At 56.7% G+C, this 24,007-nt stretch overlaps 3 protein-coding genes across 6 annotated transcripts; 2 read left to right on the plus strand and 1 right to left on the minus strand.

The window, feature by feature from the left end:
* The first annotated feature begins 1,263 nt into the window (after nucleotides 1–1,263).
* Gnb2 (G protein subunit beta 2) lies at nucleotides 1,264–6,503 on the plus strand. Its single transcript, XM_041647350.1, has 10 exons — nucleotides 1,264–1,450; nucleotides 3,754–3,899; nucleotides 4,181–4,219; nucleotides 4,327–4,433; nucleotides 4,722–4,785; nucleotides 4,866–5,028; nucleotides 5,124–5,190; nucleotides 5,426–5,627; nucleotides 5,716–5,932; nucleotides 6,018–6,503. Exons 2-10 carry the CDS (start codon nucleotides 3,843–3,845, stop codon nucleotides 6,122–6,124), a joined length of 1,023 nt encoding a protein of 340 aa, XP_041503284.1. The 5' UTR covers nucleotides 1,264–1,450; nucleotides 3,754–3,842; the 3' UTR covers nucleotides 6,125–6,503.
* Nucleotides 6,504–8,717: 2,214 nt separating this feature from the next.
* On the minus strand, nucleotides 8,718–23,682 carry Gigyf1 (GRB10 interacting GYF protein 1). Of its 4 annotated transcripts, none has more exons than XM_041647329.1 (28): nucleotides 23,353–23,682; nucleotides 16,883–17,119; nucleotides 15,804–15,953; nucleotides 15,663–15,727; nucleotides 15,431–15,539; nucleotides 15,205–15,334; nucleotides 15,012–15,107; nucleotides 14,775–14,886; nucleotides 14,545–14,653; nucleotides 14,275–14,315; nucleotides 13,994–14,158; nucleotides 13,531–13,784; nucleotides 13,339–13,444; nucleotides 12,480–12,614; nucleotides 12,236–12,336; nucleotides 11,951–12,122; nucleotides 11,683–11,849; nucleotides 11,447–11,547; nucleotides 11,248–11,367; nucleotides 10,921–11,021; nucleotides 10,703–10,785; nucleotides 10,481–10,624; nucleotides 10,177–10,401; nucleotides 9,746–9,936; nucleotides 9,483–9,643; nucleotides 9,213–9,400; nucleotides 9,013–9,142; nucleotides 8,718–8,921 (listed from the first exon to the last, which is right to left on the minus strand). In XM_041647329.1, the coding sequence occupies exons 5-28, from the start codon at nucleotides 15,463–15,465 to the stop codon at nucleotides 8,869–8,871; spliced, it is 3,120 nt and encodes a 1,039-aa protein (XP_041503263.1). In that variant the 5' UTR covers nucleotides 15,466–15,539; nucleotides 15,663–15,727; nucleotides 15,804–15,953; nucleotides 16,883–17,119; nucleotides 23,353–23,682; the 3' UTR covers nucleotides 8,718–8,868. The 4 variants fall into 4 exon arrangements, with proteins under 4 accessions (XP_041503263.1, XP_041503259.1, XP_041503271.1 ...); XM_041647325.1 differs by having other exon boundaries at nucleotides 9,746–9,933; nucleotides 13,339–13,447; XM_041647337.1 differs by having other exon boundaries at nucleotides 9,483–9,631; nucleotides 13,339–13,447.
* On the plus strand, nucleotides 22,720–23,698 carry LOC121445901 (translation initiation factor IF-2-like). Its single transcript, XM_041648070.1, has 2 exons — nucleotides 22,720–23,088; nucleotides 23,144–23,698. Exons 1-2 carry the CDS (start codon nucleotides 22,720–22,722, stop codon nucleotides 23,696–23,698), a joined length of 924 nt encoding a protein of 307 aa, XP_041504004.1.
* The last annotated feature ends 309 nt before the right edge of the window (nucleotides 23,699–24,007 follow it).

Below are 24,007 nucleotides of genomic sequence, written 5' to 3' on the forward strand. Positions count from 1 at the left end.
TGGGAATTGAACTCAGGACCTTTGGAAGAGCAGGCAATGCTCTTAACCTCTGAGCCATCTCTCCAGCCCAAATGTGAACTCTTGATTCTTCCGTCTCTATAACTGTCCACAAAATCCACCACAGCCTATTTTGAATAGTGTGTTTTAATTCCCTAAACTATGAGGACGGTCTGAAGGTCATCCGACAACTTGAACTTTCCCGAAACACTTTCACAGTCTATGGGGATGAGTCTCCCAACAATCCAGGAGACTTAAGGATAATCGTCAACACACTCATTGAACAGATTTGGAAACTAAGGCTCATTCTTTTACGATGCTCTCCTGGTGGAGGTGCTTCACGGTCACACAGTCAAGTTATTAAAGCTGCCTGAGATTGTAATCTCAGTCGAGTCCGTAATCAGGATTGTGTAGGATTAATAAACCAAAGTATAGGCTGAAGAGGTGGTTCCGTCGATAGAGTGTTTGCCTAGCAGGCTTGAAACCCTGAGTTCTACCCTGCATAAACCGGGCACGGTGGCGCATACATTCCGATCCCGGCACTGGGTAATCAGAAGCAGGAGGATTTGTGAGGTTAGGGTCATTCTTGGCTATGTAGTTAGTGGGCTCACGATACAAAAAGCAAACACCTCTAGGCTTGCAAATCAATGAATATAGACAGTTATTGCCGCGGTATGAGGACTAGTCTAGGAAGCCTATAACCCCCACAGGGCTGCGCTGAAGAATTATTTGGGTGTTATTCCCTCTAACTGCATTTTCTGGGCTCCTAGCGGTCACCAACCGCTTTTTCTTTCTTTCTTTCTTTCTTTCTTTCTTTTTTTTTTTTTTTTTTTTTTTTTTTTTTGCCCCTCTGTCCTACACCGGTTGGGACTTCTCTAGCTCCGCCTCCGGGAAGGGGCGTGGCTCCCCACGTAGGGGCGTGGCCAAACCGAGAACTGGGCCTTCAAGCCTCCAGTCTGGAGCCGCCCAACGGTGGGGGGGGGGGGGGGAGAAGAATCGAAGGAGGTCGGTCACGTGACCGGAGAGGCCTTTTTTTTTTTTCTTTCACCCTCCCCTATGCCTATACCACCTCTGCTGTCCTTAGGGAGGATGGCTTGCTCCTTTTCAGGAAGAGAACTCCTGACTGTGCTCCCCGATGAGTTGGAAAGCCACGAGACTGGGCTCGTACGGTGACCGAGTCGGGTTTTGCCCCCGAGGCGGTGTTCCCGCGTCCCGACTCCCCCCACTCACCGGCGCAGTTGGTCTCGCCCAGCCTGGCCCTGGGCGCGGCGGCGGCGGCCGCGTCACTGGCGGGCGGGATCCCTCCGCTCTGGGGAGAGCTGCGCTGGACGGTTGAGTTGGGGTGACTGAGGAAATCCATCCGCGTCGCCGCCGCTGCCGCCTCCGCCGCGGAGGAAGACAGGACCTCCCGCGCTCCTGCAAGCGACCCCTTGGCAGAGTCCCACCACCTCAGGTACCTCCGCTGACAAAAGGAGTCCTCATCGCCCCCAGCCCCAAATTCCCACGGGGGTGTGTGCGGCAGGAGGAAGCCCCCGTTCCTTCCGTCTCCCGGGTTTGGCTCTTGGGAAACGGACGTAACTCCCCAGACCTCCCCTCCCTTCCTCTGGCCCGGTCGTTTCCAAACCCGGAAGGGGAACTGGGGGACCCTCGGCTTCAATAATGCATGCGTTCCCTGCGGTATCAGTGGCATTTTTTTTTTGACCCTAAACCCCTGTCCCAGCCCCGCCTGCCTCTTGCTCCCTTAATAGCTGGGGGGCTAAATTCCGGGTTTCTTCTAGCCCCGTCCCGCCCCCTTTCCCCCCCACCACCCCGCTGCCTGCCCCGGGGTAGCAACCCCTCGTGCCCACTCGTTTCACACCCTTGCTTACTGTAGACTTGCAGAACTTCAGAATCCTAGGTGGTACAGCCAAGGCCTCAAGGCCACCGTTGCCTTCGTCTCCACCCTACTGTCTGTCTCTTGATTTGGGCTCTGGCTGTGGTTTCTGAGTCCTAGACACTAAACTGGAGATCTCAACACCTTATTGTTATTATTATTATTATTTTTTTTTTTTACAAATCCCTACCCCAAGTCTAGCCCCTAGTCGCCTGTCCCCTTTGCCCAGCTTTCTTTTGGGCAAAATGGAGGTCCTAGGAACTGGAGGGCCTGGCCCACAGCACTTCGCAGCTCAGCACCAGCCTGCGCCTTCCAGCTGCCAGATCTGAGGACCCTTGCTTGTCTCCTGTCACACCTGCGGAGGTGGTGGCACCCCTTTTTTTGTTTGGGGGCTGTGGATGCTTAATTCCTAGCATCTAGGCGCTGCTGAGGGAATCTTGGAGGGTAATGGGGAATCTTAGGGCTGGGAGCATGGCCCCCGACCCAGTGGCTTCTTCGTGGCCTGTTTTCCTTCTGCCCCAGGCCTGTGTCATTGCGGCTAGACCTGGGCTGCTGGAAGCTGGGAGGAAGGGGCTTTTGTCCACAGCTGGAGCAGGGTGGTAGCTGTGTCGTTGCCCCCTCCCATCTCATTTTGGAGGGGCATCCCCTGGCACTGGCGTAGAAACCTGAACTCAGAGGGGGAAATATCTCCGGGGAAGAGGAACGCCCAGTGGTTGGGGGAAGTGGGAGCTGGGTGGGGGACGCCTAGGTCGCCAGAGTGCAGTGTGCACGGCCAGATCGCACAGGTGTCCCGGGGAAGGCAGGACGTCGGAGGCTGGAGCCGTGCCAGCTAGGCCTCGGGGGCTCCTGGGCGCAGAGCTGGGCTCTTGGGGTGCCTAGGGACATCGGGCCAAGCCGTCTGGGGCCGCTTGCCGGCGCCTAGGAGAGAACAGCTCCTGGGACCAGGGGCCTCTCTTCGGAACCCTAATTACTTCTGAGCGGCTTCCCACGGGCTTTGTGCGGGCGCGGCGGGGCGGGAGACCTCGGTGCCGAAGGGAGCAGGCTGTTTGGGGGCTTGCCTTCCCGCTACTCCCAGCGGCTAATGGGGTGCAGCCGGCCCGGAATGGGGATTATCCCTGGTTGAGCCGTCCCGAACCTATTAGTGTTCAATCGGCTTTTCCCAAATCCTGTAAACAGCCATCCTGGCGGGTTCTGGGGAAGAGGCAGGAGACTAGGTCGGGCGGGGGCGATGGGGGCCGGGGGTGGGGTCACCCACCCTACAGGTCTCTGCCGCTGATGCGGTTGCCTTGGCAACGAGGCTAGGGTGGGGGCACTTCACCAATGAGGTGCTCTCAGTCCGGGTGACGGTTGCCTAGGCAACCCCACGAACAGCCTAGCTTCTCCCCTCAGCCCCCCCCCCCATCACCACCTCTGTCTTAGCTGGGGGTGTGTGCGGAGGGTGTGCGGTGTGTGGGTGTGGGGGTGAATTTAAAGAGGCACCGCCCCTTTTTAAAATTAGGTGCTGGGAGGGCGGCGCCTTGTGCGGGCTGGGGCGGACGCCAGGTCTGTTTTCGAAGGGACTCCCCCCCCCCCATCCCCAGTTCCTGCCGCCCGAGTGTCCCGCCCGGGCTGCTTGCTGTCCGAGGGAGGGGTTTCCCCTGCTCTTCCTCTTGCACTTCCCACTCTGTTTCCGGGGGCCCGGGAGGAAGATTGGGGAAGTCGTCTGTTCCTTGGCAACGTCTCTTGGGTGCCAGAGACCCCATTCCTGCCCCGGGTACCGCGTCCTCTGCTCCCCCTGCCCTGCTGACCCCTTCCGGGCCACGGGCTTCCACCCCGCCTTTCCCGGCTGCTTCCCGGGCGGTCTTGGGGCCTGACGTCAGCCTTGCATCCCCCCCCCCTCCCAGGCCTCGGGCCAGCGGCCAGGAGCTGCCTCCCCCAGCCCCCGTCCCGCGGCCCCCAGCCGCCCCCAACCCCGCCCCACGGGCCCGGCGCCATGAGTGAGCTGGAGCAACTGAGACAGGAGGCCGAGCAGCTCCGGAACCAGATCCGGGTGAGGGCCTGACGACTGTGCTGGGGAGGCCGAGCCGGCCAGGCGTGGCTTGAGTGTGCTGCTTCCCTTTGACCTGAGCAGACTGGGTTGCCTGTGGCCGGGGATGTGTGTGTGTGGCTGTGTGTGTGTTTCGCAGGGTGAGAGAAGAAAGGGGATCCTAACCTCCAAATGTCTCCGTTTCATCCTCTCTTCCCTTTGCCTTGTCTCCTCTTTTCCTTTACTTTTTCCTCACCTCCCCCACTTCTCTACTTCCCTTCTCCTGCTCTGCCCATCACTTACAGGACGCCAGAAAAGCATGCGGGGATTCCACACTGACCCAGGTGAGGTGACTGCAGAGTTACTTGGGGGCCCTTGAAGGGACAGGAGATTGGATGGGCTTCTGTTGCTTGAGTCTCCTTGTGCCAATACAGCTTCCCTGTTGTTCCAGATCACAGCTGGGCTGGACCCAGTGGGGAGAATTCAGATGAGAACACGGAGGACCCTCCGTGGACACCTGGCAAAAATCTATGCCATGCACTGGGGGACAGACTCAAGGTGCGTGGGTGGCCTCTGCCTTAGTGTCTCCAGGCTCTGGGGGTGATTTTACATAAAGGGCAGAATGGTATGGGGGGACTCCAGGTCCCCCCAGGTCTGGTGGGGAGAATCTATGTTAGTTAAGTTTGGACAGACTGATTCCCAGCATCCCTCGGGGACCAGGGATGCAGGATTATACTGAGAGGATTTGGGGAATGTTTCTGAAGAGTGTCTCTAGATGGGAAGGGATAGGGCCCTGTGTTGTTCACACCCTGACCTTGTCTGTGTTGCCCTGCTTCTGCCCACCAGGCTGCTGGTCAGCGCCTCCCAGGACGGAAAGCTCATCATTTGGGACAGCTACACCACCAACAAGGTAAAATTGGCACTGGAAGTGGGTAGAATAGGGCTGCCAGTCCCTGGATGGCTCTAACTAGGGGTGATGTTCTCCTCTAGGTCCATGCTATCCCTCTGCGCTCCTCCTGGGTCATGACCTGTGCCTATGCCCCCTCAGGGAACTTTGTAGCCTGTGGGGGTTTGGACAACATCTGCTCCATCTATAGCCTCAAGACCCGAGAGGGCAATGTCAGGGTCAGCAGAGAGCTGCCTGGCCACACTGGTGAGTGGAGCCTGAAGGAGAGGCAGGAACACAGCCGGGAGGGCAGACAGTATGGCCTCTCTGATAAATGTCTGACTACAACTTCCTTTCCCAAGGGTACCTTTCATGCTGCCGCTTCCTGGATGACAACCAAATCATCACCAGCTCTGGGGATACCACCTGGTGAGGCTCTGCCAGGCTGGGTTCCCTGCCTTTGGGTGGTCCAGGGCCCAGCAGGTGGCAACATTTCTGAGCACTTAGCTTCCTCCCCTGGGTGGGGGCCAAGTGGCTCCTGCACCACTTAGGGCCCCAGGCCTTCTTTCCAGAGAGCCCTGTCAGGTTTGGGTTCATGTGGCAGGAGAGTCAGGGATTCTATCCTTCAACTCATTTCTGATCCTTCTTCTTGTCACCTCTCCAGTGCCCTGTGGGACATTGAGACAGGCCAGCAGACGGTGGGTTTTGCTGGACACAGTGGGGATGTGATGTCCCTGTCACTGGCCCCCGATGGCCGCACCTTTGTGTCAGGTGCCTGTGACGCCTCCATCAAGCTGTGGGATGTTCGGGATTCCATGTGCCGACAGACATTCATAGGTCACGAATCTGACATCAATGCCGTGGCTGTAAGTTGGGAGCATTGTGACAGCCTCCTGTGCTCCATGCCCCTGGCCTTGCCCAACATGCTTATGGTCTCTGGTCCACATCTTGCAGTTCTTCCCCAATGGCTATGCCTTCACCACGGGATCAGATGACGCCACATGTCGCCTGTTTGACCTGCGGGCTGATCAGGAGCTGCTCATGTATTCCCATGACAACATCATCTGCGGCATCACCTCGGTTGCCTTCTCACGCAGCGGCCGGCTGCTGCTCGCGGGCTATGATGACTTCAACTGCAACATCTGGGATGCCATGAAGGGTGACCGTGCAGGTAAGGGAGGCCTGTGCTGGGGCCCACAGAGGGGACAGGTATACCATGTGGGCCAGACTAGTCCCTATGTCCTTTTCTTTTCTAGGTGTCCTTGCTGGCCACGATAACCGTGTGAGCTGCCTTGGGGTCACAGATGATGGAATGGCCGTGGCCACAGGCTCCTGGGACTCCTTCCTCAAGATCTGGAACTAACCACCCCCAACCCCAGATGGGCCAAGGCAGGGAGCAGCATCCCTGCCCATGCCCACACTACAGGCCTGGAGCTTTGGGGCTGGGTACACATGCCAAGCCTCCCTCCCTGGGCTACAGGGCCTTGGGTCCTGCTCCTATACCCAGGTTTGGTTCCTCCCGGGGCGGGGGGCCCCCACTGTAGAGATAAAAGTCGGGATGGAATAGGGGAAGCAGAAGGGCAGGAAAGCCCTCACCCTTTGCTGCCCTGGGGCTGGGGCCTCACCCCTCTGGAGGGCCAGAGGCAGGAGGTGGAAACTCCAGGGGCTGGCTTTTTTAAACTGGTTTTATTTTAATTTTTATTATATTTTCAGTTTTTCCATAAAGGAACCACTTCCAACTCTGTACGTAGTCTCCTTGCTTGCTATCCCCTCCCCCACAAAGCAGGCAGGCAGTGGGTATGAGGCTCCTCCAAGCTGTAAACAGAGGGTATTCTACACAAACCTGAGGCCAGCAGTTCCCAGAGACAACCCTACCCAACTCTGCCCCTGCCCCCTGCCGTGAAAAAGCCAGCAGACAGGATGGGTTGGGAGAACACACCAAGTTTTATTGGGAGTATTTACATGGGTAGGCAGAAGGGAAGTCACACTGGGTAGAGGTAGGGGTAAACTGGGGCACACAGGACACCTACCCTACCCTGAACCCCAAGAGGGGGTGGAGCAGCTAGGGCCCTGTAAGACTGGGACGGAGAAAGGATTAAGATGGGGGTGGGGTGGGGTGTCTGAGCCCCTGGGGTAGGGGCTCAGGGCTTGTAAACATTTACCACTCTCAGAGGGGATGGGGTGGGAGAGGGCTCCCCCTACACTTCCTCACAGGGTTAAGGCCTCTCCAGGCTCATGGGCCCCCAAGTTCAAAGTCTCTTTAGCTGGGGGAAGGGGTAGGAAGAGACAAGTGCCCCCCTTCCCCTGCATTGGCTGTGGCAGGGGCAGGGTAGGTTACATTCAGTCACATCAGGAGTCTCTCCCACCCTCCAGTGCCACCATAATGGCAAGAGGGAAGGGGAGCTGGGGGGCCAGCAGCAGCAAGACATTTCCCCCTGGCCCATCACCCCCTTATTGCTTTAGAGAGAATATTGTCTTTTCACAGACGCTAACACTGTCAAAACCAGGGAGAAGCAGGTGGAGGGGCCTTCCACCCAGAGGCCAGCCTTATCCCCAACACTGACCCAGTTGCCACTTTGGTGCAAAAAAAAAAAAAAAGAACAACAATAAAGAAAAGTGAAAATGAAAGGTCGCCTCTCTGGAGACAGATGGGAAAGAAGAAACTGGGGCCATTCCCCACTTCCTCAGGGCAGAAAAGAGAAATACATTCATGGAGGGGAGGCAGTGGCAGTCTCGCCCTAATACTGCATTCTGAGCAATGAGGTCGATGGGAGAATTCACTAACATAAGAGCATTTCCAAAAAAAAAAAAAGGCCAACCAACAATGGAGATAAGCCCAGACAGGGGATGATGAGGAGTGAAGTCGGTGAGCGACAGGCAAGGCGGCCCCCAGCCCAGGACACAGGCTCTTGACCTCCAGCTTCACACCCAACATAGAACATCCAGGAGAGGGGCTGCTCGTGCTCTCCATTTGGTCATGGGAGGGTCAGGTGCAGAGCTGTGGTCTCCTTTCCCACAGCTGGCTGCAGATCAGGGTGCTCCCACAATGGCCCCACCACCACAGGTTCAGCCCCAAGCCACCCTTCGGTGTCTTTCCCTCACACAAGCAAGGACTCGGCCATGACAGAGAGGTTGGTGTTCTCCAGCTTCTGGAGGAAGGGCTATGTCCCTTCTTGGAGGGATGAGACGGGCTTGGGGGCCAGAGAATACATTCATGTGGCAAAGGCAGGGAGCTGGGGCTTTCAGTGTCACACCCAGGCTGTCCCCCGAAATGGCAGCAGTGGGGGCAGCCCCTCAGCAGGCCTGAGTTCAGAGCCCACCTCTGACAGGCTGGCACTGGCAGCTCTTTTCCCCGGCTCCCCAGTATGGGAGGGCTGTTTAGGGGTTGAGGGCGAGTGAGCTGACGCAGCTCGTCCAATTTGTGCAATGTTCCTCCAAAGCAGCCGAGGCAAGGGGCGACTTTGTGGCCTCCTCACCAGGACACCTGCCACAGTAACCACCACAAGAAGCTGTCACAGCGGGTCCAGTGGGCAGGGCTTCTGGAGAGGGCCTTGCTGGGCAAACTGCCAGCACCCAACTTCCAGTTACCCCAGTGATCACCTTCTGGGGCAGCAGGGTAAGTGCAGCCTTAGGGGAGCCAGGCAGAACAGTTCCATGGAGCCTGGTACCCACTGCCCCAAAATAACAGTGTGATTTTTTTTCTTTCAGCCTAACTTTCTTTTTTTTTTCATTATTTTTCATCTTTTCTTTAAAAAAAAAAAAAAAACAAAAAACCAACCCTAAAACAAAACCTCTGTGGACCTTCCAATGTCACACCCATTATCCCAAAGGGGCAGATGGGTCTACAGTCTAGTATTTGAATGATACTTTTGTCTCTCCTAACATTTAAAATTAAAGAGAAAAAAAAAGCCCCTCCCCATCTGTAAAGTGCCTCGTGGTGGGTGAGTTAAGGTGCATCGTGTGGTTTGTAACAAGTGCTGGGGACCCTGCCCCACTTGCTTCCTCCTCTGCTCCTTGTTGGGAGCCTGCAGGCTGGAGACCCGAGGGTCCATGCCACCGCTGCCACCACCCAAGCCTAAAGCCCAGGGGGCTGGTGGGACAGGCTGGTCAGTAGTCATCCACGCTCTCGATCTCACCAGAGGGGCCGTGCAGGGAGTACCCTGAAGCCAGGGGAGAAGTGAGGGTGAGTTCCGAGGTCCTATGGCTGGCCAGCACAGGGAAAGCAGAGCTCCCCAAAACCCCCACGCTTACCCAAGATGCTGGGGTCTGAGTGGAGCATCAACGCCCGCCTCTTGGCCTTGCTGCCCTCCCCAGGGCCCAGTTTGGTGCTGTGGTTGGCCTGAAAGGCTGTCTGCAGGGAGGTGCTGCTCAGCCAGGCCTCCTAAGGCAAACGAGAGTAGCATCAGGAGAGTCCTGGGTACCCTGCCTCCCCAGGTCCCACAAGACTCTACCTGCTGCTGCTGCTGCTGCTGTTGCTGCTGCTGCTGCCGCTGCTGACTAGCTTTCTGCTTGGCCCTCCGCTCCAGGAATTGTTTGGCAAATTCTTTGGCTTCCAGCGTGTCCCCCAGGCAGGAACGGATATAATCATGGACATCATAGGGGGACTCCACCTCCTTGAGGATCGCTACAGCCATGGGCACTATGGGGAGGGGACAGTCAAGTATGCTGGACAGATCTGGAGTCCCCAGTGCCAACATGGCCTCCCAGGATTGCCTTCCTACCATCCAGGCTGCCTGTGGTGCTCAGGGTGTGTAGCATCTGCTCACACCACTGGGTGAAGCCGTCCTGGGGCCGAGGGATGCCCTGCAGCAGCTTCAGCAACTTCTCTTCCTCTTCTGTCTTTTTGCGAACAGGGCGACCTGACAGGTGGCTGTACGAGTCACTAAGGCAGGCGGGGAATTGGAGGCCACAGGTGAGCCAGAAGCTTAGCACCCACCCACCACCCCTCCCTGACAGACCCAAGCTAAACAGTCGTCTCACCCACCTGAGAGACGGGCTGCTCCGACTGTTCTTTAGGCCCAGACTTCGGGCCAGGTTCCCGCCACTCTTGAGGGTGTCTTCCCAGAGTCCCAGGCTGCCACTGTTGCTGCCCCCACTCTTGTCTGGCCCGCCCCACAGTGGCCCAGCCTCAGACACCCACTGGTTCAGAGGGGCAGTGCCCAAGCCCCCAAGCTGCTGCAAATGGCAGGAAGTCAGGGGGCTCTACAATGGAGCCCTGGCTACCTAGGCAAGGAGGCTCATGGGGGGGGGGGGGGGGTAGGGAAAGGGAAAGAGTCAGGGGAGGGGCATCCTTCCAATAATGGAAAGAACCAAATCTCCGGCTTTAGGAGTCTGCGCTTAGGGACGTACTCCTCCGGCCCCCAGTGATTCTGGAAGCTGCATTGGGGGGGGTTCCCTGGGACCCCTGCTGCTTACCACTCGGTGGTTGGGGGCCTGGGCCCGCAGAGGATCCCGGGGTGCTGGCTGCTTGTGCAGCTGCCGCTCACTTTCCATCTGCAGCTCCAGCAGAGTCTTCATGGACAGGCCCTGCTTGGCCAGGCCAGCCCAGAGTGGGGGCGGGGAGCTCGGTGCAGGGGGCACAGGGACATTCGTTGCCTGCTGCTGCTGTAGCAGCTTCAGCAGCAGCTCCTGCTGCCGAACCTACGTGAGAACATAGTGGATGTTGGTGGGTGGCTGGCACCAGGAACAGGCAGGCCCAGGAGACAGGTGGGACTTGAACCTGCTTGCGTCGAAAGAGCTCCTCCTCCTCCTGCCGCCGCTTCTGCTCCTCCTGCTGCTGCTGCTGGCGGCGCTTCTCCTCACGGCGTTTTCGCTCCTCTTCCTCCCGCTTCGCCCTGAGCTCCACTTCTCTGCGCTCTTGAAACTGCGGTGACAAGAAGCTAGTTAGCTGGGCGGCTGCACCTGCTTCAGCCAGCCTTCAACAGGCTAGCGTGCTACTTACTTTATGTTGCAGCTGGAGTTGTTCTAGAATTGGACCCTGAGTCGAAGAGTTAATTGGTATGTCCCAAAGACTGGCCTCACCACCTGCAGGAGGAAAGGCAGCTGCAGAGGCCCAAGCCCAGTGGAACCACCCACAGATAGGAAACAGAGCCTGAGTGTGACAAGCAGGGACTCGGGGTAAAGGGACCAGGATGTGGCATGGGGCAGGTTGGCACTCACCTGACTGTGATGAAGCTGAGGTATGTAAGTCCCAGAGGGGGCCTGAATCTGGCACCGACAAGGACCGGCTTATCGTCGGCAGCAGGTTCTGGTCCCCACCCCTGAGAAGCAAAACACTGGCCCTCAAGACACTGCATTCACTTGTAGCCTGACTTCCTCCCTGCCTCCTTTTCTATCTCACACCAGCATACATATTCTCTGTTGGTTGCGCTCTCGCGCGCGCGCTCTCTCTCTCTCTCTCTCTCTCTCTCTCTCTCATGCACGCGCGCGCACACACACACACACACACACACACACACACACACACGCATGCACAGGGAAACAGACCTGGGGGTTTTGAGAGCCTGGAGCTGCTGCAGGAATGTAGTGAGCTGCTGCTGCTGCGGCGGCGTCAGGTCCCCCATAGCTGCCTTTTCCCGAAGCGTCGTGCACTGCGGAAGCTGGCGGCTACAGACAGACAGGACTCAGATGGTAGACCACCCAGGACCACTGCTGTGCCCACATCATGCCCCGAAGCTCCCCATACCTGCCGACCAGCTGCAGAAAGTGCTGGTGCTGCAGCTGCTGGTACAGGGCCGCCGCGGCCAGCTCCTGCTGCTTCTTCAGCCGCTCCTGATCCATGTTCCCCTGCAGGAGGTCAGAGCATGCCTGTGAGTGTGCCCAGCAGGAGCAGGCCTAGCAAGCGAGGTCGTGGGGAAGTCTAAGGTCCTGCTGCTGCCCCCACTGGCCTTCCCTGCAACCTGCAGAGCAGACAGTACTCACCAGCAGCGGGGGTGGCGAGGGCCCCGGGGCAAAGGGCACGCGGCCCCACATCTTGATCACCTCTCCCAGAGGCTGGAAACCCTCATCACAACCCCTCTTCACTAGGAGGGACATGGAGAAATAGCCGGCCTGGAACCACTCAGCCATCTCCTGGGTTGTGAAGGGGCCTGGAACAAGGGTGTGAGAGGGTTAGGAAGTGGCCATGGTAGATTAGAGAACACACTTACATCTGCCCAATCAAATCCGCTCCTAGGAATCTGCTAGCCACCTTGGATCTCCCCCTGTGGGTCCTTGTAGAACCACTTTCGGGCAGCGCCATGGCTGAGGGGAAGGGCAGTAGCGGCTGTGGAGTGGCGAAGGCCCTGGGTCTGCATGGTGGCCGTAAACTGTTCCTCCTCCAAGGAGCTGTCCTGCAAGGAGGCCACCAGCTTCTCTGCCTCCTGGGAGTCCAGAAAGAGAGTCAGGTTTGAGTAAACTGATAGTACAAACACCAGACAGAGGCTGGGCTCAGGAGTGGAGGCCTCTCGGGCATGCACAGGCACACCCTCCCAACCTGCTGCAGATGCTTCAAGCCTTCTTCATCTTCTAGATCTCCAGGTGGGCCAGGAGGCGAGCTGACTGCAGGACTTAGAGACAGACCCCTCATCTCGTCTCCTGGAAGAGGAGATGAGAAAGTAGGGAGGGGCAAGAAAGGGGACAAGATGGCTCTTCTACCTGCTAGGAAAACAGGCTCTCACCACAACCCATCCCTCCCCACGCCCTGGCACTCCCTTGTGCATCAGCTCTAGCCAGTCTACCTTCGGCTGGCGGAAGTTCTTTCTCCACTGCCTCATCGCCATCCTCGCTCGTCGTCCAGAGAGGGCCCAAGGCAGGCAGTGAAGATGGGGAGCTAGGTTTCTCAGGAGGAGGCAATGGGGTCACCTCCTTCCCACCTGGAAGGAACAGATGACTACTTGAACTCAAAACCGAAGGGGCTAAGGGGTTGGGTCAGTACATAAGTGTTTGCCTCCCAACCTTGAGGGCCTGTGTTGAAATCCCAAGAACCTATACAAACGCCACATGTAGGAGTGTCTGTAATCCCAGTTTTCCCATGAAAACGTGGAAGGCAGAGACAGGAAATTAATGCTCAACAGGTTCATAGGCCCAACTGGGCACAGACAATGGGAAAGATCAGAGAGCCCACCTCAACCAAGATGAAGGGCAGGGACCTATACCCACGGTTGTCCTCTGACCTCCATACACTGTGGCACATTCATTCACACATATACATACATGATCAAAATAGAAGACCAGGGGAGACCATGTAAGTGAGGTTGCACACGGTGAACATGCACAACCCTGGGGCATGTCTATCCAACGTTGGTCAACTCCCTACCCAAGCATGAAGCATGGATGTGGAGAGCCGAGCTGTCTGCATTGTGCAGACTCCTGGCCCTGCTCTGTGAGGTATTAGTTAGGACCCATAAGTGTAAGGGCTGTGTGGGTGCCTGCCAGCTCCAGAGCTTCTAAAGGACTCCAAAGGTCATTCTGTTCACACCTGACAGAGGTCCCTCTCCACACATTTGAGTCCTGGCTCGGGACATGCATGCATGCACACGCACAGACATCGCAGGTTAGAGGACAGCGCAGCCTCCCTGCAAGGTTGTAAGGGCTCACCTGCCTCAGGCCCCTCTTCATCCACCCCTTCTGAAGGCTCCTCCTCCTCTTCCTCCAGGCCCTGGAAATCAAGCTCTTGCTCCTCAGGAATAGGTTCCTTGGGGCCCTTCTGTGTGAGAAAGGGCAGAGTGGACAGTGGGAGAGCAGCTGGGGGACAGCTTCCGTCAACCCCTCTGGTCCCTGAGAAGGTACCTTGAGAGGTAGGAAGGCCCCGGAGGCATCAAAAGTGCCCATCTCCTCATCTTCATCGTCCAGGCACCACTCAGGGAGCCCATCCTTGTCATCTTCAAAACCATCGAGCCCTCGGCATCTCCGGAGGTGAGAGCTGCCTCCCCCAACCCGCCCATCCTCTTCGCCACACCCTCCTCGATCCCCTCGCAAATCAAAATCAAATTTGCGCCTCCGTTCCCCATGTTCCCGCCAGCCAGCAGAGCGGGGACCACCATCTGGAAGAGAAAGTTGGAAAAAGAAACAAAACAACACATAGAAACTAGTGACCAGCCACACCAGGCTCTGCCTTCTCCAGCTCAGCAGGCCTTCCCGCTAGCATGGCCTCCCTGGGATGTTCTCATTCCTCACATGCGTGGCCATCCCCTTCCCCAACATCAGCCACATTCAGGGAGCAGTTCCTGAACCCCACCTTGCCCCATCTTACCAGGACTGGTGGAACGCCAGCGATCACCATCTCTCCGGGGTCCTGCCCCGAGTCTCCAGCTGCCATCCTCCTCCTGCTCTTCTCGCAATGAGCGCCAATTCTCACTGTCCGAGCGTGCATGCTCCTTCCTTGGGCCAGCCCCTCCCTCCTCAAACCCAGATCGTGCTGGCATGGGGGAAACAGACAATAAGCATCAAAGAACCCCATGACAACTCACCTGTCCTCCCCCCTCCAACCTGGGAACCCAACCTCAGTTGCCACCACACTCAACACTCTCATACCTCCATCCCGCCTTGCAGACTTCTCAAACCGCCTCTCACCTCTGTGGAAGAAAGATGCTGGTTAAGGCACACACATCATCCCCTCTGCTCTAAGGTGGAGCAGGGGGAGCCAGGGAACATCAGGCTGGGGAGAAAACAACAGAATCCCCAAAACAACCAGAATGAAAGGAGCAGACAGGACCCAGAGGGCTCTGGCCTCCACAGTCACCCCACCACTAGCCCAGCTTCCACTCCTCTGCCCTACCTGCCTACCTCATCTTTCCACCCCACCTGTCATCCCAGCTCTGGCTTCGCTGGATCTCCCGGGGATTGCGTCCAAAGGCTCCATCCCCTTCCTCAATGCTTCTTTGGTAAAAGCAGCTGTCACCACGGCCACGGCCTGAAGGAAGAGGGCTCACATCTGGGCTTGGGACCTTCCAGTGCCCCTCTGCATCCTTAGCACCACCCATTCCGACTCTGCCCATCTCCTCCCCTAAAAAACGTGGGGTGTCATCCTCTACCTCGGCTCCGTGTGCTGCCCCTGCCACGGGAGGTGGCAGCCAAAGGGGGCCCAGCCCCTTTCCCCATCAGCCTCAGTACAGCCACACTGTTCACTGACAGGGAGAAGTTTCTCTGAGGAGGGAGCCAGGGATGGGAGTGAGGACGTATCACTCAGTCAACCCCCATCCTCTCAAGCCCGGCTCCTCCTCCCACCACCCTAGGCCCATTTGTCTCAGCCTGGCTGGGCCCAGCCCCACCTGCTCCTCCTCAGTCAGAGGCTCCAGAGCCAGAGGTTGCAGTGGTTCCTCCTGCAACACTGCGGCGAACTCCTTGTCCTGCAGTTCCTCGGGGACCTGTGACGGGCAGGAGGCCCAATACACTATACCCTCAGGGGCAACTCACTGATCAGGCAAATGGGGGAGGGAATCCTGTCCCATTCCAAAACCTCACCTTGTTTTCCTTGACATAGAGGGCCAGCATCTCCTCTCGCCCATAGCGGTAATCTGCTAGCTTGTATTTGGGCATAGCAGGAGATGGGGGTGGAGAGGTCACACTGCCACCACTCGAAAGAGCCCTCAGCCTAGATCAGGCATAGAAAGGAAGGGATAGGGAGGTCCACATAGCCATTCCCCACTACCCCAGCTTCTTCCCATGGGCCAGAGCTTGAGCAACCCACCACTCAGGTCCAAAGTTGAGTGTCTCCGCTGCCATCGTGGAGCAGAGATGCTTTTCAAAGGTCAAGAATGAGCAGAGAAAGGAGGACCAAGTGTGTACTGTTCAAATACCTGTAGGGCCACAGACAGGGCCATAAGTAACCATCTGCAGGTTACTCACGGGGACAACACCTTACTGGGTCAGTGAGAGGCCACCATCTGGGTGGTGAGTCATTTTGGCACTGAAGAACTCACCTAAACCAGACACGAGACCACGCACACCATGAGTTAACGGAAGCCAGTCAGGGTAGGGGAGAGTCCTAGGGGAGTGAGAGAACATAGAAGCTTGAGCCTGGTCTGCCTCAGTGAGGCGCCCTCTGGTGGCCCAACACTCACCTGACAGTCCTGCCCTGAGAAGCAGGGAAGACAAGGGCTCTCTCTGTTCTGGCAGGGCCTGGGCTGAGCTGACCCAGAGTTCCCAAGCAACTAGCTACGGTCTATAGCTTCAGTAGTGCCAGGGAGGAACTTTCACATCTGGGAAAGATCCTTAGGGAGAAGAGAAGGAAGAGGGTGGTTACACCAGTGAGTCAGATGGCTCCCATCCTCTGGCCCACAGCTGCGGGGTACAATGAACTTAGGACAGATGTACAGGCGTGGTCAGTGGTGCTCTCACGGGGTGGCTGAGATGGCTAGTGCGGCACGGATACAGTGAGAAGGTAAGGATGGTAGTGATGGACTTTCAGGACCACAAACCAGGTAAGGAAGCCATCAGGACCAGGCATGGCGGTGCCCATGCTTCCAATTCCAGCACTCTGAAGACAGAGGCAGGAGGATGGCAAGTTTAAGACCAACCTGGGACACCTTGTAGACCTTGTTACAGTAACAACAAAAGGACTGAGGATTTGGTTTAGCTGGCAGAGTGCTTATTTATCACAAACGAAGCCCTACGTTCTCTCCCCAGTACCACATGCCTGTGATTCCCAAAACTTGGGAGATGGAGGCAAGAGGTTCAGAAATTTAAGGTCATTCCTGGCTACATACATGTTCAGGGTCAGCCTATGCTACATGAGGCCATGCCTTAAAAAATAAAACAAGGCACTGGGGCCACTTATGTCCTATGGAGGAATGGGCAGCTTATGTCTTATAGAGGAATGGGCCTCTCATGTCCTATAGAGGAATGGTCCATTTTGGAGAGCATCACAGTAAATCTTGGAACAAGATGACTTCTCTACAGAAAAAAACTCAAATTACCTGTCTGGAAATCAGAATCAGGGAGCTGGGTTTGGTCAGGAACCAAACACGGACTAAACACGTACCCGGGCAGGCTTAGAGCAGGGGTGTGGCCACAGCACCCCAGACTCATCTACTAAATGGAAACCAAGCCTAAACTCCTTCCCCTACATCAAGAACTGTCCCTCAGAAAAAAGTTCAAGGTGGGAAGAGGGCTACGGAGTTGCTGGCAGAAGGCCCCTCACCATATGGGAAGAGGCAAGTCCAATCTCTGAGGCTGGTGAGCAGCAGGGGCAACAGGGGCAGGTTCCTCTAGGAGCCTGGGCAGGAGACTCTTGGAAGTGGGTTCATCTAGGAAGGGCAGAGTAGAGGAAGAAGGGCAGGCAGTGTCCAGGGGTGTGCGTGGGTTCCTATCACTGACTGGGCAGGAGGCTGGACCAGTGTGCCTCTGCAGTCCCCATCCGGTGCAGGATGCCAGGAGTCTGGAGGAAAGAGAAAGAAAGATGGTCTCCCCTGTAGCTAAACCAAGACACCATGGCAGACAACGGGGTGACCCAGAATCCAAGCACCCTGGAATCTGGGGTGATGTGTGGCTGCTGAGAGACAACAAATGGGCTGGCCCAGGGCACCTGTGCTGCTCAGTGATGCCCCAGGGCCTCCGCAGACCCCGAGGACACGATGCTAAGTGTAACAAGTCAGGCACAGACAGTTGGCAGAGAGCAGGCCTAGCACTCACAATGCCCTGGGTTTGACCTCAGTATCACATTAGCCAGACGTGGTGGTACACACCTGTAATCCTAGCACTCAGGTAGTGGGTGCAGAAGGATCAGAAGTTCAAGCTCCCCATTCCCTGCCCCAAGAGGGCTGGAGATGCTGCCGAGTGGTCAAGCACTTTCCTAGCATGCGCAAGGCCCTGTCTTCAACCACCAGTACTGCCAAAAAAGGGACTTGGGCTGGAGAGACAGCTCAGTGGTTGAGAGTCCTTGAGTTCAGGTCCCAGCATGGGCGGGGGTGGGGGGGGGTCAAGAAAGATAAAACCTCTGTAGGATGTTCCTTACAGAGGAGCCAGGGGTTGGGGCAGGCTGAACACAAAAACCTGAAGTTGGGACAGAACTGTTGGCAAATGCTGAACGGGTTCAGGGCTTCGGCTGGGCACAGGGGAGGCTGGTGACAGGTGACAGAGGCATAAAACTGTAAATGTATTGACATCAATGCCACAGATCTGGTTTTTTTTTTTTTTTGAGACAGGGTTTCTCTGTGGTTTTGGAGCCTGTCCTGGAACTAGTTCTGTAGACCAGGCTGGTCTCGAACTCACAGAGATCCGCCTGCCTCTGCCTCCCGAGTGCTGGGATTAAAGGCATGCGCCACCACCGCCCGGCCAATGCCACAATCTGTACTCCAAAAGAATAAATGAAGCGGTAAGAATCCTTCCACCTCAACCTTCTGAGCGCTGGGATTGTGCGCATGCACGCACGGCCATGCCTGGCTTACACCATCATTTTCTTATTCTGAGCGCCGGGATTGTGCGCACGCACGCACGGCCATGCCTGGCTTACACCATCATTTTATCTTATTCTGAGCACTGAGATTGTGCGCACGCACAGCCATGCCTGGTTTACACCCTCATTTTATTTTTATTCCTTAATTATGTGTATATGTGTAGGGTGGGAGGAATGACGCTGCGTACCCTTGAATGTAGGTGCCCAGGGTCTAGAAGGTGTCAGATCCCCTGGAGCTAGAGTTACAGGTACCTGTGAGTCACCTAACTTGAGTGTTGGGAATCACACTCAAGGCCTCTACAAAGGTAGTGTGTGCACTTAACTGTTGAGCCATCTCTCCAGCCCCAGACATCAACAATCATCTTAAGAAAGCTTTAGTGAGGCTGGTGGCATAGGACCTGCTTAGCATGCACAAGCCCTGTAGTCCTGCCCTCAGTATTTATTTTTAAAAAACGTTTTGTAGGGCAGTGTAGAGGGCTCAGTCAGAAAAGTGCTGGCTGCACAAACACAGGACCTGAGATCAAGTCCCAATACTCACCAATACTTACGTAAGAGCCAAACATTTGTGCCTGGGGAGGTAGATATAACTCTAGCACTAGGGAGGTAGAAAAAGGAGGATCCCTGAGACTTGCTGGACATCCAATCTAGCAAAATTGGTGAACTCCTGGTTTAAGCAGATGGCTGGGGAGATGGCTCAGTGGGTAAAGTGCTTGCTGCACATGCATGAGGACCTAAGTTCTAATCCCCAGAACCCATGTATAGATAGATGCATAGTATTCCTACAGAGAGATGGGAGGTGGAGACAGGAGGACCCCTGGGAGCTCATGGACCAGTCAGCCTGATGAATGATGCCTCCAGAAGAGACCCTGTCTCCATCAAGGTGGAAGGACCAACATCTGAGGTTTTCTCTGACCTCCATGTGAGTATACACTCATTCATGCATATACACAAAAACTGAACAAGCAATAAAGTTGAGAGCAAAAGAGAAAGATACAACCTGCAGTCTTCACATCCTCATGAGCATGGGCCCATAAAAGGCTTTAGGGGAAAAGCCACTGTGAGGGCTAGACACTGTTCCCATTCCAAACAAAGAACCCCACACTCCTTCAAACAATCTGGAGCCTACTCAGTCAGTCCTGGTGGAGCAGGCACTGATCTTGGCAGTGAGGGAGCGCTGTCCAGCAGGAGAGTAACAGGGTGCCCTACCCTCACCGTGCATCCTCCCACCCTTCATGGAGCCTCCCTGAATGGAAAGTCTAAGGAAGGAGGGCAGGCAATACAGCTCACCCTGGTAAAGGGGCTTGCAGCCAATCCTGAAGATGTGAATCAGATACCTTAGTATCTACGTGGTGGAAGGAGAGAAGCGTGTCATCCAAGTTATCCTCAGACTTCCATGCACACTATGTACACGTGTATACACACACACACACACACACACACACACACACACACATACACACAGCTTGAAGGTGGGGTGGGAGGTGGACACAAGGACATGTTTAATTTAAAAAGAGCAAATGAAAATAGAAAAAGAACAAGCAGTGGCAATGTGGATGTAACAGGGCCACTGCAAAGGCAGGGGAAGACCCAAGGCAAGCGTGCAGGTTCTCAGGCCTGCAAACCAGCCAGAGAGAAGTGCCCAGAACTCAGCAGCACTGGGCTTCCTCCTCACACTGAAGGGACCCAGGGAGCAGTATGCAGTCCACTGCGTGCTGCCCGAAGCCATGTGCTCTTGACTGAGGGAGACTCAACTCCCTGAGGACTATGACTGCAGACACCAGGCTGTCAGCTGGGCAGAAGGGTGCGACTGGCTGCTAGCAGGTGGAGACCACTGTACAACTCAGAGGACAACCCAGCACAAAGAAGCATATGGCTGACTAGGGAACGTGGCTCATTTGGGAGAATTCTTGTCTAGCATGCACAAGGCCTTGAGTTCAATCCCCAGCAAGGCATAAATCAGGCAGATAGTGCAGGCCTGTCACTCAGCATGTATCCAGGGGAGGCAGTGGAACATTTAAAATAAGGGAGGCCTGTGGGCTCCCTTGTCCCTCATTAGCCAGTAAAGGCTTCCCTCACTGCACTGTCCAGTGAGAAAGTCCAGAGTCCTTAGGAGGCAAGTCCCGAGGAAAAGCAACAGCATCTGTCTGGAGAAATGGTTCAGCTGATAAAGGAGTCTGTGGCCAAGCCTCATGACCCGAGTTTGATCCCCAGGACCCATATGGTGGAAAGAGAGAACCAACTTCTTCAAGTTGTCCCTTGACACCACCCCTCATCATGAAACAGACAGACACAGTGATACATACTTTAAAAATGAGAACAAAACAATCTGTTTGCCCACCCCTCCAAGCTAAGCAACCAAGCCTCTCTCTAAGAAAGAAAACAGGAGGGCAGCTGAGTTGGGGACCTCATCTTTTCCCACCTCACCTTCTACTGGCTGCCTATGTGAAGAGTCTTTTCTTCCCAGGTCACCTCTGCTTCACAAGGCCCCCTCCCCACAGCCCACCTCAACTCCCCCAGCATCTGTGCGCTCTCAGTATGAGCCCTGCTGGAAGCACAGGCTGGTGCTGGAGCTGGCAGCTTCCTCGGGGGCCTGGGCCCGCTCCTCTTGTGCCCAGAACTACAAACATAAGCTCAACACTTCAGGCCAATGCTTCCTTACTCTATGGCCCCTAACTCTGTTCCCATCTAAAACAATGTAACTCGGCACCATCCTGTACCACGGCTAACAAGAGTCAAAACCCAAATGCCCCACACTTGGGCCATCAGTCACCCAGTCTGTAGAAGGCGACTTTCCCCGTGAGTATGCATTCTCCATGTGTGGTGGGGAGGAAGGGCTGCAGGCCCCCAGCAGCCCCAGAGCAGCAGTTACCCCTGCTCTACTCCACCACAGTGACAAGCAAGCCCAGCACTTGGCAATTGTGAATTGACTTCACAGTTTTCAAAGCATTTTCACGCTTTACCTCATTTGATCCCTTCTGTCAGCTCGCCTAGCCAGGGGACTCCAGTACATAGAAAATGAAGTTACAGCTTCCCTGACGGGCACCTTGACACCCTCACCACTACCCCGGACTGACAGAGATGTGATAGGTGGCGGGAGCCATCCTGCAAGTTCAGGCTTCCTATGTTGAGCCTGAAGCTGGTTTAATTCTTTCTTTCACTTGGGGCTGACGAGGCTTGCTGAGACAAGGTCCCAAACTGTACCCGAAACTGGCCTCACACCTAGAGCAGCCCTCCTGCTTCCCGAACATTCCCACGAGTGGCAGAGGCTTCCAAGCCAAGATTTTTCTTAAGACTTTCACGTTTTGCACATGTGTATGATGTCCATTTACCTGTTCAAATTCACGTGTGGAAGCACACGCACACCAGTGAAGAGGCCCACGGCTGATGCCTGGCATCTTCACTTGCTCCCCACCGTGCTAATTGAGGCAGGGGCTCTCGCAAAGGCAGAATATACTGTTTTGGCGAGTCTAGCTAGCCCTCTTGCGAGGGGGATCTGTCTTCCTGGGACGGCTGGAACAACAGGCGAGCCACCATGGTCACCTAGCAGGTGTGTGGCTCTGGAGATTCAAGCTCTGGTCCTCATGCTGGCTCAAGTGCTCTAACCACCAGGGCCCTTCCTCAGACTTTTGTGCCGCCTTTGCTTCCCTTTCCCCTCTTTTTTATTATGATTGTGTGATGCGGAGGAGGGGCACACATGGGGGCAGAGGACAACTCTGTGGAGCCTGGTCTCAACTCCCACCTGAAGTGAGTTCCTGGCCAACAGGCTTGCAAACCAAGTGCCTTGACCTCACCATCGGTCTGTGTTTCCTATCCCAAAAGCCAAAAAACATGTACAAGGCTAGGGTTAGCTTGGGGTCTCTTCTTCACTACCCCCACAAATCACTAATTTACAACCGCTACCTGACAAAGCCAGTCAACAAAGGTGAGCACACCCTAAAATTTTACTAGAATCCCCATGTGGGACACTCAAGAACCCGGACCCACCCGGCCAACGGACAGAAAGAATAAGCCAACTTCCTCAAATCCTCCCCAAATTCGGGATACTGATGTACAACCTATGAGTTAAAAGTTGATCTGGGAGGGAGGGTGGCTGGCCGGGCGCTGCTGCAACGGAACCAGTTGGATGGGTAGATGCCAGACCAAACCAGACACTGGTCCTAAATGGGTCGGGGGCTTGAGCAGAAAGTGGCGTGCCAGCTTGGAGGGGCAATGGCTGCTGGAAAGGGGCTTTTCCGGAAAGGTAGGACTTTGAGCAGAGGGGAGGACCGGGGTGGGTGGAGGAAAGAGCTGGCCACCAAGTATTTATTTAGCATCTCCCAGGCACAGCACTGCAAGCTACTTGGGAACTATAGTAACTATTGGGTCTAAGAGGGGACACAGAAGGGGCTTTCAACTTGAAAAAAAAAATTAAGGGAAAGAATTCTGGGTAAACTGTGAGGGGCAATGACCTGCAGCTGTCCCATCTAGCGGGGACATATGGACTGGGAAGAGCCCGGTCTAGTGTCAGGGCAGCCCAGCGGCCCTGGCTCAGACAGACAGGTGTCTCACGCGGCCGGACAACTGGGGAGGGAAGAGGGACCTCGATGACCAAGCACTTAGGTGGCCGCTTAAAAACGCAAGAAACCGTGGTGAAGACCCAAGACGAGGCGCTCGGGCAGAATAAAGCTTCCATGTCGGCCAAAGTGCTAGAATACTTGGACCAGCGAGCCCCGCCAGGCCCGGTTCGGCTACCAGAACCGTGCTTGGCACGGAGCGGCGAGAGGGGACACCGCCAAAAGGGGAGGTCGCGGCGCGCGCACAGCACACAGCAGAGAGGCCCGGGCCCGGGCGGGACGTGTCGGGGAGCCTGGAGGGGACCCCAGAGACGCGACCGTTACTTAGGGACCGAACACGGTGGGGTGCGGGAAAGCGCGGGCCGGGAGGACGGCGTGCCCTTCAGGGAGGGGCGCCAGGTGCGCGGGGCGCGCGCGGGGACGGCCACCGTCCCCTCTCCCTCCCGAGGAGCAGAGGGGCAGCAGGGCCTTCTCCCCCCACACCCGCCCGAACCGGAGCCGCTCCGGGGAGGGAGGGAGGGAGAAGGGAAGGCGGGCGGGCGGGCGCGGGGCACGGGGAGGAGGGCCCGCGCGCGCCGCGGCCCCGGCTCCTGCCCGCAAAGGCTCCCGGGCGGCCGCCGCTGGCGTCGGGGGCGGGCCTGCTCCGGTGCTCGCAGAGCTTACCGGGGGCGCGAGGTTCCCGGTCCCCCCGGGCGTTGGCGACCCGGGCGCGGTGCTGGCGGTGACGGGCGGGTGGCGCGCGGCGGGACCGGGACGGCGGCGGCGGCGGCAAGGGGGGGAGGGGGACTGGCGGGCGCTGGCGCTCCCGCGGCGGCCGCTCCTCTCTGTTTGTGTTTGTAGCAAGATGGCTGCCCGCCTCGTACCACGTGACACGGACGCGGGGCCGCCCCCTCCAACGCCACCGCGGCCGCGGCTCCCCCTGCCACCTCGCTCTCGGACTCCGACCCGCCCGCCGGGGTCCCCCCACCCGGCCGCGCTGCACCCCGCCGCCCACTCCCGGACACGTTGACCCGGGAGTGCACACCCCCCTTCCCGCGCTCGTCACGTGACGGGGTGCCCGTGCAACCTGAGGCTTGGGGAGGGGGGGGTCCCCACTTCCTCCGCCCTCTCCTGGCCAAGCTCCGCCTCCTCCAGGGAGCCCGCCTGGGTTAGAGGTGAGACAGCCCAGTGCAGAATTGTCCCCGGGTCACCGTGCGGGTTTGGAGGAAACGTGAGCATGCAGTGATTTAGAAGCGGTCAGGGTGAAAGGATTTCCTGGTGGGCAGGAGAAGCAGTTGTTCAAAGCCAGCCTGGGCTACAGAGGAAGACCCTGTCTCAG

This window comes from Microtus oregoni, unplaced genomic scaffold (assembly GCF_018167655.1).
Source record: "Microtus oregoni isolate MIOR12 unplaced genomic scaffold, Mior012 000003F_ref0000135, whole genome shotgun sequence".
NCBI classification, from domain to species: domain Eukaryota; kingdom Metazoa; phylum Chordata; class Mammalia; order Rodentia; family Cricetidae; genus Microtus; species Microtus oregoni.

What these genes read in the sequence shown, in the direction of transcription:
- Gnb2 (XM_041647350.1), top strand. Translation starts at nt 3,843, where the DNA reads ATGAGTGAGCTGGAGCAACTGAGACAGGAGGCCGAGCAGCTCCGGAAC. An exon ending in ACAGCTACACCACCAACAAG is followed by an intron (nt 4,786 to 4,865) that starts GTAAAATTGGCA and finishes GTTCTCCTCTAG; the next exon opens with GTCCATGCTATCCCTCTGCG. An exon ending in CTGACATCAATGCCGTGGCT is followed by an intron (nt 5,628 to 5,715) that starts GTAAGTTGGGAG and finishes CACATCTTGCAG; the next exon opens with TTCTTCCCCAATGGCTATGC.
- LOC121445901 (XM_041648070.1), top strand. Translation starts at nt 22,720, where the DNA reads ATGACCAAGCACTTAGGTGGCCGCTTAAAAACGCAAGAAACCGTGGTG. An exon ending in CCTTCAGGGAGGGGCGCCAG is followed by an intron (nt 23,089 to 23,143) that starts GTGCGCGGGGCG and finishes CCCGAGGAGCAG; the next exon opens with AGGGGCAGCAGGGCCTTCTC.
- Gigyf1 (XM_041647317.1), bottom strand. Translation starts at nt 15,465, where the DNA reads ATGGCAGCGGAGACACTCAACTTTGGACCTGAGTG. An exon ending in GGGCCTTCCTACCTCTCAAG is followed by an intron (nt 13,448 to 13,530) that starts GTACCTTCTCAG and finishes TTTCTCACACAG; the next exon opens with AAGGGCCCCAAGGAACCTAT. An exon ending in TTTCTGCAGCTGGTCGGCAG is followed by an intron (nt 11,368 to 11,446) that starts GTATGGGGAGCT and finishes GTCTGTCTGTAG; the next exon opens with CCGCCAGCTTCCGCAGTGCA.